Below are 27,378 nucleotides of genomic sequence, written 5' to 3' on the forward strand. Positions count from 1 at the left end.
CATTAAACAGCTACAATTGCACATTAGAGGTGGAAGGTCATAGAAATAGCAAGAAGAGAACTTAAAAAAAAAAAAATCATTCCATGTAAGGAAAAGATTAATCTCCTGTGCAAAGTCCTCAACCTGTGTTCAATTTGTCCTGAATCTACTGCAATGATGCCATCATTTCAAAGATGATGATGATGTAGATTTTGACAAGAAATACGATAATATAAGTTATGTCTCAGGTCTCTGTCTTATATTCGCAGATTCTTGATTCTTCTTTTCAGACAAAAGGCCCCTACCTGCCTCAAGTCCCTATTTAGTTTGGCAGTCTGCAAAGAGCAGGTGGTGGCCTACCTTAGACAGCAATGACAAATGCTTTTTTTCTCTTCCTTTTCTAACCTGCTTCAGAAGTGCTGTGAAATCTCCTGCTAAAATCCACACAGACTGTAGCAGAGTCCACGTTCTGGTCACTGTTGCAGTGTACAGCCAGAGAAACAGCAGAAAGTTTGATTTATTTCACTAGTGTAAATGAGATCAGAGTCAAAGCTCAGAGCTGAGACTGTATAACAAGAACCAGCAACTTGCAAAATTGATTATTACAAGACTGTCCCATACAAAAAAAGAGTCACACGTAGAGATTTGGATATTTGAAGGGATTTGGGGTTTGTCTGTAGATTTGGGGGTTTTAAAATTATCATTACATGTCATTAATCTGTTCAGACATTATCTCCCTTTAATTTTCCTTGTTGCTTTTAATAGTCTATTTCAGGATATCGGCAAAGTATCTCTCTTCTTTCGTATTAGCTCCGCTCATGCAATCCTTACAGCTCAAAGACTCGTGTGATTAATAGCTCTGCCAGCAATTCCTATTTAAAAACTACTCCTATTCTATCTTTTTTTACCCTGTCCCTGATTTTCCTCAACTTGCTGTGCAGAATACCCACTGCCTGTACCTTCATGCAACCCAAAAACTTTGCAACTTGATTTCTCACCACTCCTTTTCCACTTGAAGATGGTCCTGTTGACTTTGGCTAGATAGTAGCCAAGGAATTTAAAAGCACAATCCTACATGCAGCTAAGTGCCCACTGTTGATGTAGGCCAAAAGCAGTCATTTGCCACCTTTGAATGAGCTCAGCACCTTTGCAGGATGGTATCAATGTGTTTCAGCTTGCTAAGCTACGTTTTGCCCATGCTCCTGTTTTTCAGTCAGAAGTCAGCAGTACCTTCTAGTCTTGGATTTCAAGAAAACAGAGAAAGGTATTTAAACAAGATCACACAGGACGTGTCACCGAGCAGGCAGTACAGGTTCCTTATTGCAAACCTCCCGGGCGAGCGCTGGAAGTGTAAGTTACATTCTCAAAATTATTCTGTCATCCCCTTGACAATTTAATTATTTATTTTATTTTTTTAATACATCTACTGCTTCTAGGCTCTGTTTAGGTAGCCGTGTCTTCTCAATATCTCATTCAGGTGCAGCACAGAAAAGTCTAACAAACCTGGGCTGGCAGCCAAGCTTGCCAGTGACTGACGCTCGCTTAACTGAGCAAAGATTTGCTCTGCTCCAAGCAGGAGCCTGACTACAGAAGGACCAGCAGTGACAGCGAGGGTGCAGGCTTGCATCCTAACAGCACAGGCTCCAGCTTGTGCTCAGGCAAGTGGAACCAGCACTTAAACTGAATGCTAAAAGCTCCAGTCTTCTGCTTCTTTCCAATTCACCTCCTCTACTGGAGCCCAGGACTTTTTACTAAGAGCGGACTTTTTACTACATCGCTAATCTGGACAAAACTTTAAACTCAGTGAAAGGTGGTTTAAATGCTGAAGGAGGAGCAAAGTAAAGGAAGGCATAGGAGAGAGGGGATGGAGAGGCATGATTTGCTTAGAATACATTTTAAAATATATATTCTTGCCGGTAAATGATACAAATAAATCAGTAGTATGAAGTCACTGGTAGCTGGATCTGAAAGAGAGTTTATGACCATTTGCTAAGGGGCCAACATAAAGCATAAGCAAAACTAATAAAAATAGAGCTTCCATGAGCAAATAGAATGTTCAGCTGTTAGAACAAAGTCTTTGATTCAAATGAAATTACACTTCCCCAAATACAGGCTACAGGTGAATTTTATCAAAATCTTTGCTCCAGAGGTTTTACTGTCTAACCAGTCAGTGACTGGGGCACGTGTATGAGGGGCAGTAACAGAAGCAAAGATACGTAAGTGATGTCTGTACCCAGACTTGTACAAATTTCCTCACCTCACTTAAAAAAAAAATCTTGTCTTCCATGGAGAGCAACTGAAAAATTGCAGCTTTCATGTAAGCAATTCAATTATTAAGAAATGTCCCTCAATCTCTCTCTCTTTCTTATTTTTGTTTGGTTTTAATTTACTTTTTTTTTTTTCAGGTGATGAAAGATTTTCTTGAATGGAGGTAACTACAAAAGGCAAAATGTTCTGATGGTATAGGTGGACTACAGAACTGTAGAAGAAAAGGCAGGGTTGGTCTCATGCATACTATTTCATCAGTATGCACACAGTTTTGGAATGCAGCCTCTGGTGCTTTTCAGTCTTTGAAATGTTGCTGGCTATTACCCTGTTTACCAAACATACTAGCAATGTACTGGTCAAAGAACATATTTTTACACATCCAGTGCCCTGATGTTGCGCAAGAACCACGGTACCAAGCCGTGAACAGCAATGAAGTTAGCCTAGCCTGTGGACTGAGATAACCCCTTAAACTTTTCATCTCTTAAAACGTTGGTTTACATTTCAATTAGGTCACAAGCAAAATTCATTTGGTCATGTCAATCTACAGATGACATAGCTTGATCACAAAAAATCATCACAGAGCTAAGTACAACTGGTAATCTCAACAGCGGGCAAAGATGCTCTAAATTAGAAATGCGTGGGTGGGTTATGCATCTCTACTATCTGTTTTCAGTAATCCATCCACTATGCATTATTTTTTTCCCCCATACATTATTCTTTAGTAAATATAAAACTGAAAATAAAAATAGCCCAACTGAGGTATTCTAAGAAATATACATTATTTGGAATGGGCAGGAAAACCAGGAAAAAAAGTAAAGCCTTCTCAAAGAAAGGTCTTATAGTCCATAAACATAGAACTATATCATCATTTAGACTGGAAGATCGAGTTCAACCATAAACCCAGCAGTACAAAGGCCACCACTAAGTCATGTCCCTCAGTGCCACAACATAGAAGAGATCTTGTGGCCTGATCTCTGCTCTGTCTTTCAGGAGACACAAAACAGAAGATCACCAAGAACTTTGTCACACCATTAGGAATGAAATGGCTTTTTTTTTCTTCCCCCCTTTCTCTCTCTGGGATTTTTTGAACGTGGATCTTATAATTGAAAGCCAGTGGATTAAGCATAACACATCAAACCACTGTTAACACCCAGTCTCCCGCAAGGCTGAATCCTAACAACTCTGTTTTCTGCCTACAGTATGTGCAAGCAAGTGGAACCACCACATGCACTGCATGCTAAAGGCCACAGCCTTTGTCTTCTCCAAGTTCTGTCTATTTCAGAGGCTAACATGCTGCAATTAGTCTAATTAATGTGAAACAATGAGCTGTGTTACCACTTATCAAATTGATTGTTCCCCTATCAAAACAAAACAGGCTGGCTTTTTGATGTAATTTCAAGAGATGATTTGAAATGTCATGTTGCTGCAAGCCAATTACCTTATGACTGGAGTCACGGTCAACAGAATACATAATTAGCACGAGTTTGGGAAGGCTGCTTACTGCTAGTATGCTAATTAACTGTCTTTTGTCATAAAACAAAAAGGTTGTAGCTAGGGTTGTGAAATAGGTCTTTTTTATTTACATTTCTTTGTGCTTATCAACGTGAGGCATGACAATGCAAAAGAATGGAAAATTTTAATTCCACTACTTCAAATTAATAGCGAGCCGCAAGGTCAGGCGCAGTGATGGACCGCGAGCAGCGCTGGGCTCTGCTGTGTGCAACACACAGGCTGCATCCCCTGCCCAGGACAGGCCAAAATCAGCCATCCAGGGAGCCTCGCACCAAAGAGCCACCCAGCAGCACCCAGGGAACAACTAATAGGCATGTGATGGGTTCCAGATGCTCCTTTCCATAAAGGAGGAGAGGAGCGGTGACAGCCGAGTGTGCTGACTGCCATCCCGCCCCACCTTCAAAAGCACCCTGCAGAAAGCTGGAAACACTGAACTTATAAACAAGTGGCATTATTACTTCTGCTTCAGCGTGGTGCTCACAGAACGCTTAACAAGGGTGTGCAGGATAGCAAACGAACCCTGCCTGTAAGTAAAAAGCTTCATAACTCAGCTGCTGCCACCTCCTCTCTGTTGCCTCATTTGTGTGATAAATTTTGTATTCCTCAGGCATTCATTAAAGATCTGATCCTGCACGGCGCTGGGTGCCCTCTATACCTATAGGTTTCAGGGGAAGCTGAGCAGCTCATTACTTTGCAGGATAAAGATCTACCAGAAAGAATCCAAACTTTAAAAGCTGGCTGTCAGCAGCTCCCATTCTGCCCTCCCTCATCCCAGCGCCGCTCCACGTGCCATCACACAAGGGAAACGGAGGGCAGAAATTAGCTTAGTGAATCATCGCTAATTCCTACCAATTTAAATTCTGGTTTTCTTTTTCCTGCCTATAATTCAGCACTTTATTTAAGGTTTTGCTTGGCCTGAGCGAGTCCCGAGAGCAAGGTCTGGAATTGCTGGAAGTTTTAATGATGTTGTTTCGCTAACAGCTGCTGACTTACGAATCCTCCTATTTGTCGTAAAAACGATTCTGTTTCTCTGTGCATGCTTGGTTTGAACCACTACAGAGATAATTCTCATGCTTCTTGATAGCCCTTAAAAGCAAGAGAGATGTGCAAATCACTCTTGTATAGAGAGGAGAAATTAAGCATTCGAAACCTAGATCAAAAAGTTGTCAAGCTGGCCTTTTCTGAAGACTTCATTTAAATTCAAACCCAGTCACCTCCAGGTTTGCACAAAGAGTTGTAAAGTTTCAAGTCCAGAAATCACATAGAGTGGATCACCCTTAAAATCATTATATGAAATCAGTAGGCATTCCTAAATTATTTTCCTGATTTCTCTTTCAATCCAAGTAAAACTCAAAGTGTAACGAAATAAGGTATGCGTGTAGGAAGGCCAAATTTTTATCTCAGATGATGAAACCTATAATGAACAGGAAAACACTAATTTCTTCTGGTGCTGTCATTTACTAGAATCAACATCATCCTTCCTGTCTTTATTCAGCAGAGAAAACAAAGCTAATCCCAATTTCTAAAGAGCTGGCTAATAAAGGAGTCAAGGGATCATTAGTCTAATTAACTCATTCCTGTTTTCAGTTTACATTTCATTATGCTATTACACTCTTTGAAATGTCAATTTTTAAATACCATAGAAAACTGTTTAACATATAGACATTATGTTCAACAAATCTAGAGACATATAGAACAGTTACTCAATATTAGTAGCTTAATAGTATCCTGGTATGCAACTCAAGATCTCCTAGCCAAAGCATAATTGTAAACTTCATTTATTGATATAAAAATCAGGGAAGTATTTCAGTGACACTTGGCCCCTTGCTTAATGGCAGTGCTTTTACTACCTGAGTATTTCATAATAGTCAGGTAGATGTCCTTGCATCCACTTTTGGTAATCAGACCATTTTATTCTGAACAAAAATAAATCAGGATATGAAGCTACAACTTCCTGCCAGGTTTCTTTTTTTTCTTCTTTTTATTGGGTGTCTTTCCATAGCTTAATGCAATGAGTCACTTACTGCACTTTAAGTCAATTTTTAAATTGATTTAATGAGTCATCAAGTAATTTACTGTCTTTTAAGTCAATTTTTAAATAAACACAACTTCTGTTAAATTGATGGTAAGTTCTGTAATCAGCTGTTTAGAAACAATCAACCTCAGTTAACAGCATGGGCTTTGCTGCTATGCTTGCACAGCCAAGTACAAATTCCGTAAAACAATTAAGTCAATGATACAGGTGAAATATTACATAATGATATGTGCGTGCCCACAAAAGCAAATAGGAAGGAAGCAAGCCTGTGAGCACACACACACCAGCAGGCATCTGTCTGTCTGCACCTCTGAACATCTCACATGCACAGGCTTCCTTCCTGCTGGGAGCACACAGAGCACACTTGCTGAGCATTCAGCACAGTAAACCACTAAATGTGTGTAACACTATATATGACTTGTCCCCACACATCTCCTAAATTGCTCACATGCTTAAATTAGACATACATCACGAACTGTGGGACTATAGCCTGAAGGATGAAAATGTTTTGCCAATATGCTTCTCCACACTGAAATATCCACAGGAGTTCGGGATACCCCAGCAACCAAGACGGGCACAACTGGCACCATCTCTTTGGTATCCCCTTTTCTAAATTATCCTTATGTATATGACAGCCTTTTCTGGTGTGTCTGAGATCCATCAAACTCCTTTTTAAAACCTCCTGATATCACCTGCACCTATAGCAAAAAGCTCACTAGCTAATTTCCCTGGCTATGTTAATTACAGAGAACTGGAATTTTGTCTTCTGACTAGCCAGGATCCTGCCAAGACCTCTACAGCACTTGTACAACACCCCCAGATTGTGACAGTGTACTGATACAAGTTCAGCTGCTCTGGGCTGGAGCTGCTACAGAAAGGATGGTAAGTTAGTTTTAACATCCACCTGTGCAGTCTATTGCAGGACAAAAAGCCATTGCTGGTTCCTAGCAAACAGAACGTGAGAGAAGATGTGACACTGGCTGAGAGAAACCACAGAGCTACTCATGGTCACTGGTTTTTGCAGCTGCCCTTGCACTGTGGAAGGAACAAGGGTGCAGCTTTACACACAGAAGTTTGGAAAGTATGTCTGAGAAGAGGGGTTTGCATTGGAAATCTCTCTCCTGGTGAGACACACGACTGCACCTCCAGATGAGAGAGGGATTAAGAGACGTTTATCAGAACTTGAAACTGAGGGGAAGCTTGAGCAGCGGCAACCATGTGAACCATGGAATCCATGCAATGTGCTTTTGGGATCACAGTATGGGGATCCCAGATCTGCAGGAAGCAAAGAGTATGTTCCCATTCTGCTTCTTGTCACCAGCAATAACACACTTGAGGAAAAGAAGTGCCTTAAAAAAGATGTAAAGGAAGACCATGAGTTGAGTAGGTGAATAATTTTAAGGGCTTGATGAGGATTAAACTATGTCCATTAATTAATGTAATTTGAGAAAGCTAATGAAAAATAACATATCTATTAGTTGAAAATGTAATACATATATCTTTAATATCATCTCTGCTTTTAGGAGGATTGAATCCAGATAGGAACTGTGGCTAACAAGGTACCTGATAACGCTCCTGGAATAAGAGGTGAGCAGTAGCTCTCATTAATTCATATTCTCAGTGTTATTTGGCTCCATGGGCTGCCCCAATGTGATCTAACAGGATGTGGCATGCTAGAATGCATCACAACATGTTTGGAATTGTAAAAGCACACAGACCCTCAACAACTAAACTTCCCTGCAACCGCTGGTATGGAGTTCAGCATTCCTGATCAGGCACTGGCTCAGCTTTATTATCAACATGTTATACCTCCCACTGCTTATTCAATGAGTATTTTCTCTCATCTGTTTTCGAAACCAGCCAAAGGAGGTCAATGCACCTTAATCTAAAAACAAAAGCACAGAATGATGCTTAAAGCTTTGACTTACTGGGATTTTTTATTCTCTTCCCCTCCATGTATTTTTTACGTGGTATCACCTAAACCTAGCACTGCCGAGAGAAGACTGAGGCGATTAGGAGATACACACAGTTATTTTAGCAAATCCCTTTAAAAAATAATAATTGGACTTGAAAGAAGCGTGAAACATTAGAGCAAAAGGGAGTATGAAAGAAGGAGCTATGGCACCGTACGCCCCATCTAACAAGGTATTGAGCACCAAGCCCAGGGGACTCTTGGTACTCTCGCTGTGAAGATTAGACAAGAGCACTCGCACAGGACACAGCAGGAATATGAAGGGACATGAAGTGAGCAATCCCAGCAGACAGCCTGTTGAAATGTCAGTCAGGCACTCTGCCTCCACCACCTTTCACAGAGCTAAACATCTCTTTATGTCAGAACAAATTGGGCAATCCTCAAATCTTTTTTTCCTCTCCCCTGACTTCAATGCTGCGCCGAGCGCTGGGAAGGCGCACGGGAGGGAGCGCGTACAGACAGTTCACTTCAGTTCACATGAAAGCGCCCTGACACGCTACAAGGCTGAATACTGATATTGGCAACTCTTACAATCTTATCAGAGAGGCAGGAGCAGCAGCAGCCGCCTTGCTGCAGACCTTCCCCCTTTCCAATTACGCCGGGTGGCTGTTCCCTTTCTAAGCATCCCGCAACGTCCTTTGAAAGTAAACTCCTGGGCTTGATCAAAGGCCACAAAAGCAAACACGTCGTTTCTGTATTTATGAGCATATTTACTTCTGTCATCTTTTTCTTGTTTTCACTCCTACCTTCCCTCGCCAGTCCATTAAGGAAGTCTAATTTTAACCAACATCTAGCACAGTGCTCAAATGCAGAATGGTGAGTAACCACAATCCTATTTTAAATTATTTGCTTTTACTTACAAAATTCTGTACAGGGTATCTGGTTGGGTTTTTTGACTAAAAAAAAGCATACACAGAAGTTATTTTTGCAGGAGAAAAATACAGAAACCTTCCCACTGAGTTCTGTGAATGTTAGAGAGGTCTTAGTATGATTGTATAGAGATACATGAATTAATGTGATTGATTTTTTTTCTTTGATTCAACACATGAAAACATCACTTTAAAAATAAGCAGCCAATTTTCATTCTTGAGGAAAAAAAAACCCATATGAAAACAGAAAACTTAACCCAGGCAAGACAAGAACTCTGTGAAACTGCCTCCAAGAACAGCATGATTAAGCTGCTAACTCCAGACTTACATTACAAAGATGTTGAATAATAAAATTTCTTTTAAAGTACCTGTCTGAGCAAACCCCAAACAACAGACACACTCCAAACACCACAAAAATCCTCCCCTGACAAATTAACCCATGGGTTTAAAAAAAACAAAGTGAATATTCAATAATATAAATAATTGGCCACTGCCATACTGGGCCACCTACTTATTAGATCAGAGGTCTACGTAATTTGTACAGAAGGATTAATTTCTAAGACTTCATTCTGGGTATTTTCTAAAAGCTGCCTAGCATTTCTAATATTAATTGATTATAGTTAAAGATCAGATGCATTTCATTACAATTTTAAGTTTCTGTTTATGATATTCAGGCAGGTAAATGCCTGTGTGTATGGAAGAGACATTAGCAGACCATTTACTGCCCATTACTGCCAAGAAAAAACATCCATTTTGGAAGAAACAGTGCAGCATTTCTGGCATTTGTTAAAAGAAGAAAGCTTTTTAAGAAAAAAGAAATACCACTGATTTTTACAGGTGTTTAATAAAGATAAGCTGAAAAAAGGGTTCCTATTTTAAGCGTGGTGATAGCTAAAAATGCATTCAAATATGTTCAAAAGCAATCTGAAGTCTCCTAAAAATGGGTGTTTAAAAGTATTCAAGAAAACAGTAAAAATGCAAATATTTGTCACATTACTGTAGGATATGGGACAAAAATGCTCATAAATTCAAAGAACCCTGCTGAGGCAAACTGCATTTCATTTAAATATGACATTATTTGGGAATCATTAAAACAAAAATAATGTTTATCGGTTGCCTTGTAAAGGTTACTCTGAGAAAACAGCCAAAGTTTGCCCGAATTCAAATGAGTGCTGAAAGGGACTGTGAGCATAACACCCTTAATTTCAATTGCTGTAGCTGTGCCGTGGGAAACAAAAAGACTACATGTAATTGATGATTCACTGCTATAGAAATACTACAGTAAAAATAATGAGGATGTATCAGTATTTTCAAGACTCTTGGTCTGATATTCTAATGTACTTCATACACATTACAATGAGACAAATAAAAAAAGAAAAAATAAAAAGGGTGCCAATAGTGACTGCTGACTTTTTACTCAAGAAATGTGTAAAATCCCAAGAAGAAAGTCTACAGTGCCTTGTGATTGCTACAAAATACACGCAACAGCTGTCATCCCTCTATTCAAAGATCTTTCCTGATTTTTTTATTAATAAACCCATCTAATGGGACACTTAGGCTACTCAGGAGTAGGGTAATTGTTGAGTTTAATATTAAGAGCCTAAATCTTATTATTAATAAAAGCATCCAATCTTGCTGAAGAGAGATGGCTTCTAGTTGTAGCCATGAAGAGCCTTTTTAACTTCTGCAAAGTTAAAAATCTTCTGTTTACGTAGACTTGCACAAGTCTCTCTATACTCCTAAAAAACATAGTGAAATGATGCTAAAAGGACCTCCTAAACCCTTGAGTTGCAATTTTAAACCCTAAACTGATCCCTGCAGTCATTCTGAACCATTAATTGCTGGTTATTTGTACAGGAAAATCAAGATGTAGATGCACACAGACCCCTTGATTACGCAGACATTTAGTCAGTGGCTTTACTACTGTGAGTAGTTTTTGGTGAAGCAATCAAATTAAGCATCCCATTAAATATCTGATGTAGGTAAATCAGGTCTTAAAATTTGATCCATCTTGCATTTCCATCTCTTAGACTTGATTGTATTTGTGAAAATCAATCATGCGCTTGCCCTAGTCCTGCCTTAATTCTGTCAATGAATTTAAATGCATCACATTCAGCACTTCTATGTGGTTTAAATTCAGCTATGAAGACCCATGATGGTTCTGAGTTAAAATAATTCTGCACTGCACCCCTCTAAACAGTGGCTTGCCTGACTGCCCATGAACTGGTCTCACTTCCAACCCATTTTGTGTGTTTCCTTCCAATGTGTCCTGAGGGGACAGAGAAAAGGGCTGGGATGTTACACTGCCTCTTACTGCTCACACGCTGTAGTTAAGCAGATGCTTATTTATAATGCCCTGCAACAGCCTGTACCTAACACAGCTTCCTGAAGCTATTAGAAGTGGACACACAATAACTGCAAGCAGACTTTGGCTTATTGTCTCCACAGATTTGTGCTAATATACCAGTGTCTCAAGACATCACTTCATTTTCATAACAAGGAGGAGATTTAATTTCTGCGGATTTCTATAAAAAGCAATTTGGAAACTCCTCAACAATGATATTGCTTCCCATAAATGCCAAATTGGTAAAAACATCATAAGAGGAAAACACACCACACTGACAGTATCATTTTTTCTAACTTAAGCACCAGCATTATTCAAAGACATTATACTGCTAAGTATCCAAATAATTCATTCATTTTAAGGATCAAAAGCATAATATTATTTTGTTAAATTAAGCTCTCGCTTTCCCAAATCCCTCTCTTCCACTTAAACTGAGGGAATAAAGGCAGCTGAAAACACATCTGTGTGCAAGGCTTTTCAGATTTCAGGGGTTGTTCTGTTCTGGTTGGGGTGTGCACTTCCCTTTTTGCTGATTACCAAAACCCAAAAGCAACTGCAATAATAATTGTAAATCCCTGCTTTGGATGATAAAATGAGCCTCAAGTATCATCATCTCATTCCCACCTTCTACTACTTGCAGGAAGGAGGAGGTTGGTGAGGGAAACCATCATTTACCTTTAACTTACTAGTACTTTTGTAATATAGTCTCTCCAGCTAAAAAAGAAATTGTAACAACTAAAAGTGACTGTTTAAAATTACATCAAAGATCAAAATTTCTGACTATGGTAGCTTGGGGTGGGGGGCAGGGGGTAGATAGCCTGGTTTTAAGCATAACCTATTAATTGAAGAATGTCAGGACTTTGTGGTCATTTAACACTCCCTATAAATGAAGACTTGATAACAGTTATTGATCTCAGTTTTCCTGGAAGAGGATCCCTGGGCTCCAGAGTGAGCCGTTTTGCTTCTCTTAGTTCATAAATACAAGAATAGGGCTATTGCTCAAATGCCACCCTAACTGCTGAAAATGAAATAAAAGTAAATTTCAGTGCAGTGTGGAAAGCAATACAGGTGTATTTCCACAAGGGGTTTTTTTTTGAGTAGATAGCCCAAGGTTAATATAATCTCAAATTTTCTTATGGGAAATACAGAATTGCCACAGCTGACCCCTGCTATCAATGGAAAATATTTTCTTTGTGAAAGCCTACTGAAATCATATACTAGTATATAAGTTACTGTTCTTACTTATTTATTGATCTTCCTTGTGCTACCATGGAATGAGAATATCTCTGCACATGAATGAATTCAGCCTAACAACACATAAGATGGGACTATGAGCATTTCTGTTGCCCAGGCAAGAAGCTGAGCCAGGGAATGGGAAGTGTTGGGCTGTTGTACCCGCAACACAACTGTGTCACAAGAAACAACTGGAAATGCCCATTGTCTCTCCTGTCTCATTCTTTTGTCATTCAAAGCTTTTCCCCATTTTCCTTCTTCCTAGCTATTTCTCCCTAAAACTCTGGTAAAGGCTCATCAAATCGAAAGCTGATTTCTAAAACTTTCTGTGGAGCTGCCAGAAACACCTCCACCACTGAAAATATATTATCACAGGATTTAAAGAGAGAAAATTAATCCCCTCCCTCTTTCCACCTTCCCTTCCCCAAAAGGAGAAAAACGATCTCTCCATCTCCAGACCCCCAGGTCAGATTAAACCCAGATGTCAAAAGAGAGACCTAGAAAGAGGTGCGCATCCCTCCCAATGAGGATTTAAGGAGAAGCTGCATGAGTAGATGAACTGTTGAACTCAGTTCTCTCTCTTAAAAATACATTTCATTTGGATTGTTAATGCATGATAGAAGTACGCAAAAGATGCAACAGAATTTCGAAATATGAATTAAGGACGTATTGCCATCTCCAGCAAAATAATAAAAGTAGAGAGATTAAGAGGCAAGCATATATTTTTGAATTGTAGAATAGGTTTATAGGTCTTCTAATAACAACTTTTACTCAAACCTTACATAAATAGGCTTATATGATACAAATATTATGTGGGCTATGTGGAAACTACAAGGTCTCTAATCATGTTTAGGGATTACTTGACAGAACAGAGACATTTCATTCCTATTGGACCTAGGGATTACAGCAAAGAAACATCTAATATTCCATTTTTTAATTTCATGCATTTTTTATTTACTTTTAATGATGCTGTATATATTCATCATCCTGAAATATTAAAACAGTATGAAAAAAGTAATAAATTGGTGGAAAATTTAGGGAATGAGAATGCAACAGCACGCAAATCATACACTATCAAGTGCTTGATACACATTTAAAATTACTGTCTAGTACAGCAAAGCCAAATTCCTGGCAGATTTCTGAAGCGCAAAGTCACAATAAGAAGATCAGCAGAACAGACTGAAATAATAGAATATTCATCCCCCTAATCCATATGCAATTCTTTAGGGCTTTTTTTTAACAATGCATATGAGGTCTGACTGTATTCAGGATTTAAATAAGTTGTCTCTCTCTCTCTCACACACACACACTCTCTGTATTTTTATAAAAAAAAAAAAGTATATACAGTTATCATTTCTGCTCTACTGCACCCACATTGACAAGGTTAGCACATCTCCTCACACCTCAGATGAAACAATAGCATTTTAAACAACAAAAGTGTTAAAAGAAATACATTTATTCATACCACTGAAACCTCTTGCAACAGCTGTGTTGAAAGGAAGGGGTCCAGTTGCCTGGAAGGATTTTTTTTGTTGTCGTTGTTTAGTATTTTTAACTCTTTCCTACATGATTCTGAACAATTACTGGTTAATTTAAAGCAATATCACATGTAGTTCCTGGCAATAAAATGTTGAAATCAGTATTAATTCTTTGAGATCATGCCTTTCTCTCCAGACAGATGTAATTTTAGATCTGGTATTGTATAAAGGAACAGAAACCTAGAGACAAATAAATCATCACTCAAAAGACAGATGCTGATGATAGGGATGGTCCATGCACAAAGTGTGCTTGAGGATGGAGATGGGGAGGTGGAGTATAAAACTTCCATTGCCATGCCTGAGATTTACCAAATTACTTTCAACCAGTGCAAAGGCACAACTGAGCTACAGATGCTCCTCCGAACAGGAGAGTATGAAGAAATTCATCCCCTGTCATACAGACATGCAAAGCCTGATCCCTTAGATCAAGCAGGTTTTGCACAGGTTTAAATCTCTGATTAGGCTGTGAAGTATCACCACCCCAGACTTATTTTTTAAGTGAGATAAAATGAAGATATAAAATGAACGTACCCAAACATAAGACATTTGCACCAGTAATGTATGTGTGGACTTGCTAAATAAAGGTGCCCACATGTGATAATTATGATGGCCACATGCAGAAAGCAGCTTTCACAACCATCAGGACAGCTCTTGTCACAACTCTGTTAGTGAGGCTAGGACAGGTGATGGTACATGAAAAGCCATCTGGTAAGTGAGAAAGAGCAGCCACATCCTGTCGAAACCTGAATACCCAAATGTAGCCACAGGCTATTTGTGGTAACAGGTCTCATGAGAAATAGCCTGGGGTGTAGATTGATGCCCAGCATTTACCAGGACTTTGGGCTCCTACCTGGTGTGGGCCATGCTGGTCCAACCCTCTTGAAATCATGCTCTTGTGTTATTAGCCAGACTGTGATATCAGTTGACATTGCTATTCACATTGCAAGGTTACTTTTAATTCAACACGGGCTAAACAGGCAATGTAAAAACATATTTAATAAAAGGTTTTCTTTTTGCTGAGGAATCTGCTTACCTGCCCTTACTATGACACCTATCTACATCGACACAGACTCCAAACTTACTGGTGCTTTTTGTTTACAGGTATCTAATTATTACTGATAGACTGGGGAGAAAAAAACCCCTAAGGATACTGAAATCAGCAGAAGTGAACCCAAAGCAGGGCTAGAACACATCCATACTGTGTGTATGTTTTGCAGGCAAATAAGCAAAAGAAGAAGCACTTTTAGAAATTAATTGATCTGTACTAATGAGAAAAGTGTGAAGTTGTACAAGGAAATAAAAGACAATGAACATAAAACTTCTGCTAGGAAATATGACCAGGATCTATGTTAGCAAACAGGATCTAATAATGCACACCGAAGTTGGGAGAGAAAGCCTGATAGATGCCCTGCAGAGCCGCACTGGACCGAATCTGAAAGGCACAGGTGGCAGCAGCTGTGATGCAAATGTACCACGCTTTTAAAAGAAAGGGCAATTAAGTAAAAGTACAACTACCTTCTAATTTGGGGGGGAGAGTAAAAAAGGCTACAGAAGGAAGGTGAGATTTTTTGAAGAGGAATACAGACCACCCAGTAAAAATTAGGGTGATTTGTATTCCTCTTCAATAAATCCCAGCATAACTTAGGGTATTCCTGAAATACATCAGTGCTACTCTCCTTTTTGCCATCCTTTATTTTATAGGACATAACAGAGATCAGTATGAGTTTCTATTTTAGTGAAGACAACAACAGTTTGTGACAGGGAAGGCTAAAGAGCAGCAAAGCTTTTGCCCAAATTCTATACTTTATTCCAGAGCGCTGTTAAACCTTTTCTGCAAGTGTTTGTAAATACAGTAAACACTTTTTAAGGTGCACAAAGAATATTTTGTTTCCTTGTACAGATTCAGAGAAGCCAATCAGCCACATTCTTTAGAAAGCTTCTAAGCAAGCAGTGCAAGACATATATTTGGAATATGAAAGTTTAATCCTACTCATTAAAACATGACAAACTTATAATTAATTGAGAATGGAGTCAATAATGAGAACATCCTTCAATGTAATGATGTTGGTACTATCAGCTTGTAATATGGGAATACGCTGTAGAAAGTGAAGCATAATATGGAAAAATTACAAGTCAGTTTAAAAAAGAACAGCCCGAAAGTTTTGCCTTGAGTAGAATCTTTATAACATAAATTTTAAATCCTCAAAAGTTACATTTTTCCAGTCTTCAAATGAGATAATACATTATGTTGTTTTCCTGTGATGAGGAATAATTCAAGGTCTTACATTGTCTGATTAATCTCTCAACCAATATTTAGAAAAGGTTTCTCTTTGAGCTAATCAAACTTGACAAAAGCAATCTTCAAACCATGCCACATTCACTGATTTGTAAAATAGCTCAAACCTGTGTTTTATTAAATGCAGTTTAAATTAGCAACAGCTCTAAATTCACCTGCTTATGACACCCCCTGAATCTCACCAACAGTACAAAATGTAGGCAAAAAGACTGCACATGCAGACTACAATTATTAGGGCAAGCTGATGTTTGGTTTTCTTTTATTTAAAGAAGGATGCAGTTTTAGTTTAAAGATAGCACTCCCTATTGCTCACACTACATTGCATTTTGGGGGATAGTTGCTGATGGTACTCAGTTTACTTTCTCTGGAGATAACTGCTCTGATCTTACTGGATAAGGTCTCCCCAGTGATCCCTTCAAATAAAGCTTAGTTCTTTATACAATCTTATGGCACTCTTTGGCTTTCAGTATCAAACAGTATCATTAGGTTAAAGGACATCACTCCAGAAGAGCAGTGTTTTGATGAGAACGACTTGTAAGGAAGCACTACAACCCTGCCAGGTAGGGATCACCGTGGGGAAGTGCATTAACACCATCCCAGGGTTCATCTTCACTAACAGTGTTGGTAGTGTCCTTTCTTTCTGTGAGTGGCCATGTGTGTGCAAACAGGATTTTCCCATGGTTTGAGAATGTGTTTAAATTTGGCTGCCTGACTCTGAGCATTAAAAGAGATTCCTGAGTTAGCACAGCTAAGAAGGAGGGGAAAAAAAACTGTGGGAGAGATGTAAGTATTAATTCCCTACTGCAAATGTTCCAAGAGGAAATCAGGCCTCCAGCTCTCATTCTTCCTCTCAAGTCACACTTAAGTTCTGGATAAATAAGTTTCTGAGCTACTTACTCCCCTCTATTTCCTCCTCATGGTTGTATGCAACCAAGAAACTGCATTTCTGGCAATGCCCATGATAAAATAACACAATGCTCCATTAACAAAGCCTCAGGTGTCTTAGAAGTTGCTAGTGCAAATCTTGTTGGGACTCAAGGAAGGATATTCAAATATTGGGTAACATACTCTGACTGGGAAGACTATCAATAGAGTTTCTCAATTTGTTTATATAAACGGGCCAACACTTTCAAAAGCACTTCAGAGCACTTAACTAAAGCAAACAAGCACTTGAACTTTAAATATCTAGCAAGAGAAGTCAATGACAAGTATGCCTTGACTTAGTAAATTCCAATATCTTTGCAACCTTTCATTCATACTTCATGAAGAGAAGCACCAGGTTCCCATCTCAACTTCAGCTCTGCTCTAAGATTCAGAATGAGTGTAGTGAGGAACAGTCTAGTCTCCTTTTAGTTATTTTTGTTAAAGCAAACAGCTTTGCTTCTCCCTATTAGGGAACCTGGGTCTTTATAAAGCAGGTTCCTGATTTTGAAAACTTATTCTCTCTCTTATTTGGCCCTTAAAGTAGGATTACTCCATCTTATTAACTTCGTTTTCCCTGATAGCCATGGTAGCTAAGCCTTGATTTGGGAACATTTACCAAACACCATCCTACTAATTCCCAGAAGGTCTGGGAATAACTTTCTATACTCAGGAGACTAGGGTGCCTTTGGTAAGTGGTCTCATCATGGTGCCAGTGTCATGCGAATTTTTTATATTCTCACATTTATAACACACCTCTTCCTAGCTACTGCATTATACACAACCACAGCAGTCATTTCCTGACAGAATTAGTGTGATCTGATTCACATACACTTCTCTGCTGACAAACCAGCACTCAAATTAGTAAAACAAAATATTATTCTGAAGTTTTGGATGGCTTGGGTTTCATTTTTAAACTGATGTCTACCTCAAGTACTAAGTTTGCCCCTAGAAACAAGAAGGGGGTGTTTAAAACAAGTATTTCTGATCAGTAACAGGTAAATCTCATTCTCTAAAATCCTGCAACATATCTTGATTTTATTTCTCTCTGAATATGTTTTGCACGTAATCTTCATAATGTGGCAGAAAAAAACTTTACTTCAACCTGGTCTTCAACATCTTAGACAAAGGAAGAATGAAGTATTTTTACACTATATTCTAGAGCTCAATGGCCACACTGGCATTTCAGTTTGCTAGTTTTAGGGGACCTGCAGCATGTTCTGGAACTGGCTGCTTGGGATTGGTACTGATTAGTCTGGTTATGAACATTCTCAAAATAATATTTTGGTAGCAAAAAAGCCCACAGTTGACACAGTTGAAAATATGAACTACTCAGTGCTAGAGCCTCAGACTTTGCACAGTTCCTTAAAGAAATGCTTTGAAAACTCTTTGAAATATCATGCAAGTCGTAATTGGGTTTTAATGTATAAAACGGCTCAGTAATTTAAATGTTTGGAAAAGAAAACAGTCTTTCCTAGAGTTTATGAAGTGATAAGTCTATTTCTTAGAATGATTAACTATGCAACCTGATTTTGAACATGAGCATCTCCTAGAGCATATGCTCTCCACAGCTGACAGTGTGGGAGAATACAGTTCTACCAAATTAATATTCCAAGACCCAATTCTGATATTAAACTCCCATTCCTCACCTCCCTGCCTTGAGTAGTGTCTTGGTTTCTACCGAAACCAAGTTTTACTTCCTATTCTCAAATAAGTAAAATCAGGATTAAGTTCTGCTCCTCATGCATTTGGGACTACTGAGTGACAAATTAGATTTGTATATACAGGATACATATCATGACATTTCCACTAGAAACTTTAAAAAAAACAATCAAAAATAACCCCATACCCAGAAAATGAATGACATTCAAGGATAATACAATACTCATTCACTTACAGAAAATTTTTAGTAGCAAATGCATATTAGAAAAACAGATGAAGTACAGCCAGGACAGCATAAAGAATGCTTTTGGGGAAAAATGCTCCAAATAACATCCCATTTTAGAACACTGATAAAACAAGACTACAACAAAAGAAAATGCAGTTCAGTTTTGAACTCACTGAAATCAGTAACAAGACCTAATAATTCAGAAAGTCCTTAAAGAGCCCATGGCTTTGGTAGAAATGAATTAAATGGTGAGGTGAAATTAAAGATAGAATAAACTTAGACAAGATGACCTGAGAGAGAAAAAGAGACAAAAGCAGTGAAAAGAAACAGATGCAGGTAAAGTATTACTTCATTCTAATAATAGATTCATCAACAGAATATCTGTGCGCACTAACACCTAATTTGAGCATCCTGAATTCTGATCCTGATTTCTTGAGATGGCAACTACAATATTAAAAAAAAAATACTTAAATTGCTCATTACTAGAAATAGATTGATTTGCATGAGAAAAATGCGGAGTTAAGATTCCCATTTCATTTACGAATATTAAGATCCTAAAATAAAGTCTAAAAGTAAGTCCTAACTCCCAGGCTAACACTTTCCTCCTGTGATGACATCATTGCCCCTGGGACCTGGGAAATGCCATATATGGTGGCCACAGGGAACAGAATGTTTGTGCGAGCCCAGAAAACCTGAACAAGGGCTCAGGAGATGAGTGTGAGAACTTGTAATTCTCTCTGGTATTCAAAGACAAACACACAGAGGAACATCCAAGTGGGAAACACCATCAACAGCAAAAGGCCTGACTTGACTTACGCCCACCAGGGAAAGGCTGTGGGCATGCTCAACTTTTCTATTTCTCAGTAGCTTTCCTACCTTCAGCAAAACTTGCTGGTGCACATGGCCAGCTACTTTATTTATTTTCAAGTATGTAAATGTAAAACTGACTACAGACACATGAGTTTACCCTGGTGCAGAAGCCAATTGCCAGAGTAATCCAACGTGCTGCCTGTTGGGTACAAGATGATGGCTGGTATCCTGCAGTCAGCACATTTCAAATTGCTTACTGGTTTTAGGATTTAAATTGCTTACCAAATACTAACTTCAGTTATATTTGGGTTGGGTTTTTTGGGGGATGGGGAGAGAAAGAGAGGGGAGTGGACAGTAATAAATTCAATAGAAACAAATCACCAAGGTATTAGAAAAACAGCAGTTAATTTACCTGCTGCTCTAGAGAATACTGAGGAATATAATTTTAGCTTTCCCACACCTACAGCTCTAAGCTAAACATTAGGTTGACTGAATTGTCTTCACCCCTGAACACTACATGTGAGAACTCTTAATTTTGTGTTCTAGCACTTTAAGCAGGTTGCTTATATAGTTAAGAGCAACCTTAATGTTCCTCAAAACTATTCTGAAGAATGAGACAACCCCTCAGTTTGAAGGTCTGAGTCTGTCAGCTTCTAGGACCTTCAGCCACTAACCCCTCCCTCATCCATAAGTGTCTAACAGTTTCCCTTTTCAACTTACTGAACACTTTCAGTAGCCAAAACACATTTTTTAACATCACTAAAACGCTGCCTCTGGTGACCCCGGGACTCTGGCAAAGTTCAAGAGCAGGACCAAAATCTGAAAGGTCGGTTTAAAGATTAAGCCAGAGCCCTTGCTGGATCTGAAGGGACACACTTCAGGAGGCACACACCCCTCCGGTCTCCCACCCCCCGGCAGCTGCGGCTGCTCGTTCCACCAGACAAATCGCAGAGGAGAGGGAGAGAACCCCCTTCATGGACTCACCATCCTTTCCTAGTCACATTCACTACGCATTGCATTAGAAAATCGTAACGGTGTTAAAATATTTTGGCAGGATTTGTTATGGCCAGATCACTCACTTCCTTTGGGACACACAAAGCCTCCTCTGGCAATGAAACAGCCCAAATGTCAGCAAATCCTATAGAACAGAAAACGGTCTGTCAATGTAAAGCCTAAATGAATCTCCAGTTAAGCAAAACAAAACAAAACAAAACTGCATAACATAAAAAATGCACATATAGAAAAAAGAAACAACCTAGAAATACTCACTTTTTATTAAGGTTTCCTTTTTTTTTTTCTCCCCACCCTCCAGAAACTTTTGAACAGCATTACAATGAATTCATCACAAGGTGCTATTAGAGCACAAGCTCCCTCCAAGTGTTACCAATTCACGGACAGATTAGAGGGCACATTAATAACATAGTTAATATGAAGTGTTTAGAGCCTTTACGTCGGTGACAAATACGACTCAGCCAAATTTCCTGACCATTGAGGCCACGGAGGAACAATTTGGTAGATTTCATCAACAGTTCTAATTATGTTCCTGTCAAGTCGAGAACAAAGTAATCCATAACTGGGGGGCTGCTCGGAGACAGTGCCACGTGAGAGTAATTTATGCCCAGGGCCTTCGCTGTAGTTAGTGTGCACAACGCTTGACTAACAAGTGGGTTCAAAAAAAGGAATTTATTAGGGAAAACACAGCCCTCCAGCTCCAAGCAGCTCGTCAGGTGCAGGCTTAGCAGGAGTTATGAGGCAAAGTCTTCTTGTTTATAAAAGCGTCTAAACCCCACACTGGCCTCAGCGGGTTTTAAACCATAGGCTTTTAGGATTTTAACCCAAGGCTTCTGCTGGAGCTAGGTAAGCCTGCTGCCAAGGCCAGGTTGCAACCCAGCTCCCTTTAAAATCATCTCAGTCCTTGGGACAGTGGCAGTACCACCTCAGAGGCCAAGTGGTACCAATGCCCTTTTGCAATCCTATAAATAACACACTAATGAAAGATACATAGGGATTATTAGTAACAGTAAACTAAAACGTCACAATACACGATGTGTTTCTTACCACAGCCTAACTGGGAAACAGGCTGAGAAAGGGAAAGGGAGGGGAGGAAGGTAAATGGGGGAGAAGCTGTCATGTAATTTTGAGTCATTTTCCACTGTGATCTATATTGGGATACGGCTTCTATCCTTTCAAACAGGATCATTTTATACATGACACTCTTGCTGCATTTCACAAAAAGGCAAGAATGTCTCCCCAGCGCTCAAAGTGCAAAGCCTGGCAGCGGTCATTCAGGATCAGTTACTTGCATATGCACTGAGATGTTAGAGAAAGTAAAATGATGCATTCCAAATGTATTTAAGAACATTTTCTGTAAACAGAGAGGGTGAAATAACATTAACAAAAAAATTAGACCCATGTGAGAAACACAAAACACTTAAAGGGTTTTAAAGTACAGTTTTCTGAAGCTAGCTGCAGGCACACACCACTGTCAGCAGTTATAAGTTCTTATTCACAGCAAATATGTGCATTTGGTCTACAGCATTTAATGGACTGAACACCAGCTTGGATAAAGGGAGTGGTCAGACCAAGGACCCATTTCAGACTGATTTGCTGTGAGGCCCCAGGAAGGCTGACCTCTTCTTCACCTACACTTCCCACTGCCAGAATGGGTACAGGTGTGCAGATTTGTACCCCCATGACATATCTTGCCAATGGATTTTTTACTATGAAAATGTTACTGGCTTTACTAAACAATTGGTTTTAGTTACATTTTAAATTACTAGTTGACCACTGGCACAGAGGAAATGCAGAATGTGACAGTACATCAAAATCCTCAGCTTCTCCTTTCACAATCTACTGAAGTTTCTTACCCAGATTTGCTTGAACCTGTAAATTATCTGACATCAAGTCTAGGGACTTTCCCAGCACATACTGAGTGGGACAGAATTAGTCTCATATGACTGAAGCTTCACAGATTCATGATTACTTGCTCCCAAGGATGAAAAGGAATACATTTTAAATGCAGTGCTGGCTTTGCAAAGAGGCAAAGAGGAAAGGGAAGAACGCAGTCCCATCCTGCAGATGTGAAAAGAGAAAACCTCTCTGCAAGTCAGGGAGAGAGTAATTCAGAAGCCAAGCAATGCCTGGACGTTCTAATTCCCAGACTCGTGATTCAGTCACAAGACATGCTTCCTTTCCTGGTGAAATGTCATGCTGCTGCATGCTTCTGTTACAGAACACATCCTAACCAAGTGTAGCAAAAGCATGATGATCCCATTAAGTATCTAACATCTAATACCTTGTGAAAACTAATTTAGTGCTTTATCAAATCTCTAGTTTGTATGTAGAGCATAAACTGGCTACGTTTGCTAATAGGGCAGATTGACCCGTCCCATATATTATCAAACCACATCAAAGTCTGCTGGAGGACGTAGCCTTAGCTACTTATTATCCCTTGCATTAACTCCCTCACTAGCTACTCAACCAATATATTTTCCTGTAATACATCTGTCATGATTTTGCAGGGAAATCAGCAATTCTGAACAGTGCAGCAGTTAGATAACAGGACTAAACCCATCATGGTCACCTGGCTTTCCAATCTACTGCTAATTGGCATGGACAGAAGCCCTTAGAGCTGGGCTTGCACAACAGCACACCACTGCTGGGCCCCAGAGATTCGGCCTCTTAGTTAGATTTGTATTTTTAGAGCTTGAGTCATTCACATGATTTCTTCACGATTTATTACATGCATGAGAAATAAAGTTGGATGCCAACACCTTCGAATTTATAAGATTTTTTTTTTTTTTTCGTTTTGGCAGAGAAAGGTTGTATTTTGCAAGAGAACATGTGGCTTAGTAATCAGGAAAAAAGTGCTAGAATATTAGTAACAATAATGTTAGCAATATTAGATTCAATGAGAACATCTTACTTGGCTTGCAATCGTATTCCCACATGTTTATTTAGGGTCTTACTTGTGACACTGTGTAATAAATTATATATCTGAAGCCATGTTTCTAACTGTCTGGGAACTTGCATCTGTGGCTAATAGAGGGTCTGGATGGTTGTTTTGTTTTAAATTAACATTGCTACTACTTTGTGATAGTGTCTGTCTTTGGACTTGGAAACCCTGAGCCGTTACACATGGGTCTCTTATTGACCTTTCTGACCATTTGACTACCTGTCATCACTGGAATCCAGGAGTTAGCGGTGGAATACGAAAAATAAACTAAAATAACAAAATACTCCCTCTCCAAACAGAAATTCACTCATTAGAAATAAAAAGATTCTTTCCCTTTGCATATGTGATTGTACGTAGTTCTGAAATATAATTATATCCATCATACAACCCTAGTTGTTCACATTTAATCCGATATTCATTTTTTTCTTTTTGCTGCTTCTCAAGCACTGTCATCTTCTTTTCCCTTATAACTTCCCTCCCCTCATGTCTTTAAACACGAATGTAAACAAGTAAAAGGCATTTAGGGGGCATGTGGGGGTATTATTATGTGGTTTGTATAGTTTCTTGGTGATCCCTGATCCCATTGTTGATGGATCATTTTTAATCCAGAGAATATTAAAAACCTGCTTACAGCCCAGCTGTGGTTTAGTATCACCAACAAAGGCAGGCCAATACTGTCGTTTTCCTACAGAGTAAAACTTCTAACAAGTAAACTTTCAGCCAGGGGGAATAAATTAGACAACAACGACAAAAAAAAGGCGGGCAAGCGAGTTAAAACATCACAATTCTATGTTACCGAATTGAACTACAAGTCTTTGGAGCTTCATCCCCCCGCCCCCCCACCTTTCTTTTCCCTCTATATTTTTCTTCTTCTGTTTTTATGTTGAAATCACAGGAACTACGCAGCCTAGCAAGGCTGTAATCACTCAGCGGGAACCTGGCACAAGCACAATGCAACCACCAGCCAGGCAGCAGGAAACTCAAGGAAATCTCTGTCTCCCTCCCCCCCAGGTTTCTTAAAAGGGGCTCGGCGTGAATGAATCTTCCCGGTAGCCACCAACAATTTCTTATTCCTTCCGAGCAATCATCAATTTCAGCATCAAGTGGTTTAGTGGCTCTACAACTGGTAGTGGCAGCGGAGTAAGCCCAGCATGCAAACGTTTTGGCTAATTTAAAACCCTTGTGCTGCCGAATCAAACATGACAAGACAACAGTAAAAAGAGAGGCTATTATCCCAAATGAGAGTCGGCGGATGGCTGAAATTGGCTTGAGTGGCAGAGACAAAAGAGGTGGAAGGAGCAGGGACGACCAGGCATGATAATAGCAGATACAGCGTGCACTTTCTCCCCCACCCCCAGTGCGTTCACACTTATCCCACCTGGAGGAAAAAAGGCAACGCTTCCGAGTTTCATTGCCAGGCAGAAAAAATAAACTTAAGAAGATTCAAAATAAATTAGTACCTGGTAAAGCATCTGCCCCACGGATATGAGGAAACATAACTTAAGAGAAATCACCCTTTCAATAGAACCCTAACACTCCGAAAGACAAAACCTCTCATTTCCTACCTGAATTCATCTTCTGCTGCCCCAAGATCACTCCCATGAGTTGAGAAGTAACTGGGTTAGTACAGAATAACTTCAAATTGGGAATAATCTGTGGCGTGGCTACTGGTGAATATCTGCTACACACAATGAGCTCCCAAAGAGCCCAGATCTCAAAGAGCTGCTGGGGAGGAAACTGGAGGGGAGAGGAATTAATTTTGCAAGGCAATTGGGAGACCACAAGCATTCTCACGACGTTGAGAGCCATGAACCCTGGTGATGGCTTGCAGCTCACAGAATGATGACCTGTGGGATCACTGGAGAGCAAGCAAGTTGTCTTGTGCAAGATTAACAATTTAAAAGTGCTGAAATTAATTTTGTTTAATAGCTGTGGGTGCAGACTCCTTACAAAGTAGGTTGCAAGGTCAGCAAGCCTCCTAAAACCTTTTAAAATGCAGCTTTTTATAGGGACAGTAGATTTAGGGTGGCTTAGGGCTTAAAGATCTAAAAAGCAAAAGAAGGGTAAGAGGTCATTTCCTACCACTTCCAAATCTTGGGTGAAGACATGTTCTCTGTTTTGCTTCTGACTTTGACATACACTTATTGGTGTATTCATAGCTACTTGAGGCAGTGTAGGTTTCTTAGTGTAGGCAAAGTGAAAAAAGACATTAAAATCAACCATGAGAACCAAATCGACCAGCACATAGCAGGCTCATCAGACTGATTTTGGAACATGCCCACTTGTGTTGCAAAAAAGCAGTGGGAGATGAGAAAATAAATCTGGGAGACGAGAAAATAAATCCAGGAGACTGAGAGACTGGGAGGGGAAAGACAAGGGCAGGGGGAGTGCTCACACCCTTGCCATCATTCAGAAGTAGTTCACCTGTGATTCACATCTGCCTCCTTATACAAGATCATTACACTCTAAATTACTGTACTGTACAGAGTGTTTCAAGGAACAGCTGGGCTCAACACTAAAACCAAAACCAACCATTTAAAAGGGACGTGCTCAGCTTCACACCCTAGTACATGTGAGCTATTGCTCACAACATAGCAGAATCTGCTGATTAGTGCTCCCTTCTAGGACACTCTCCTCCTACATTTTTGCCAACAGCATCCAACTAACAGCACAGGTAAAGTTCATAGCATGTGCCAGTCTGGGTAATTAAAACAAGGAATGAGTTTTGCACACATGTGTAAGATTGTCTGAATTTATTGAAATTAAGGAACATTCCCTCGAAAATTACTTGCATTGAGTGCAGGTGGACTCATGTGAAAGGTGGACTCACAAATTTAAAGAGAAGTCCAACCTCAAGAAAGCATGCATCCCAATGCAAAGAAACATTCCCTATGTATGGAAACCCACCTGGGCTCACAAACATATTCAAGGAACTGAGAATCCCAGGGGAGGACACGATCACGGTGAATACAGCACATGGGTTTGTTTCATCCTGCCCTCTTCTTTTACATCTTTTCCCCCATAACATGAAGGAAACATGTGGCTAAGTTTTCACAGAAAAACCAAAACCAGTAACATGCCAAACATCAGGTGTGCCAGCTGTTCCTAGATAGCCTACCCTGGGGACAGATAAGTGTCACCCAACAGAGAAACCTGTATCACCCAGCCACACGGGCAAGCAGGAACACTCCAGCCTTTGCAGAGTGTTTTCCTGTGTAACCAAACTTCGTTACTATGATCCTGCAGAGACAGGGGCCCCTTCCCTGGCAAGGAGGTAACTGATGGTCATTAGGGAGGACAGAATTAATTCTGCTGCAAGCCTGGCGCTGACAGTGGCCGAAGCGAACGCACCAGCCATTTTTCTCAGCCTCCTCCTCAGGGAGTTGGAACAAAGAAAGGAGCCCTGGGGAAATACTGAAGGCATTGCAAGAAAATAATTTTAGATGGATATGAATACTGCCACTGTGTGCTTTCAGGCTGACATATGCTAGTGTATATGGTGTTTGTTTCATTTTTTCGTCTCAAAGTTGAATTCATATCCTCACACAGCACTCCAAGAAAAGTCCAGTTCGCAGTTCAGCAAGGAACTGCTTAAAAGGCAAGCCTGATACAGGTCCTTAGGGCACCTCATCCATCCTGCACTTGGATGGCATTCTCCACCAAGGGACCCCATTAGGAAGGAAGGGCAAACTGAAATCCTAACCCAAAGCAGCCTGAAACAGCACCAGCATACTGGTGTAGCAGCGATGGATGAGCCT

General features: G+C 39.8%; 1 protein-coding gene across 40 annotated transcripts in view; it reads right to left on the bottom strand.

The window, feature by feature from the left end:
- ESRRG (estrogen related receptor gamma) overlaps positions 1-27,378 on the bottom strand; it is a 393,084-nt gene that overhangs the window by 206,296 nt on the left and 159,410 nt on the right. For 15 of the 40 annotated variants that reach the window (XM_083857969.1, XM_083857933.1, XM_083857970.1 and 12 more), the window contains one exon: positions 20,650-20,803. The exons of 14 other annotated variants lie outside the window; for them this stretch is intronic. In XM_083857969.1, the coding sequence (XP_083714095.1) occupies positions 20,650-20,684 (35 nt within the window). In that variant the 5' untranslated portion in view covers positions 20,685-20,803. The remainder of the gene's footprint in view (positions 1-20,649; positions 20,804-27,378) is intronic. 11 more of the 40 variants (XM_083857929.1, XM_083857946.1, XM_083857942.1 and 8 more) reach the window with 1 other exon arrangement.

Source organism: Zosterops lateralis (assembly GCF_965231275.1).
Source record: "Zosterops lateralis genome assembly, chromosome: 3".
Lineage (NCBI taxonomy): Eukaryota > Metazoa > Chordata > Aves > Passeriformes > Zosteropidae > Zosterops > Zosterops lateralis.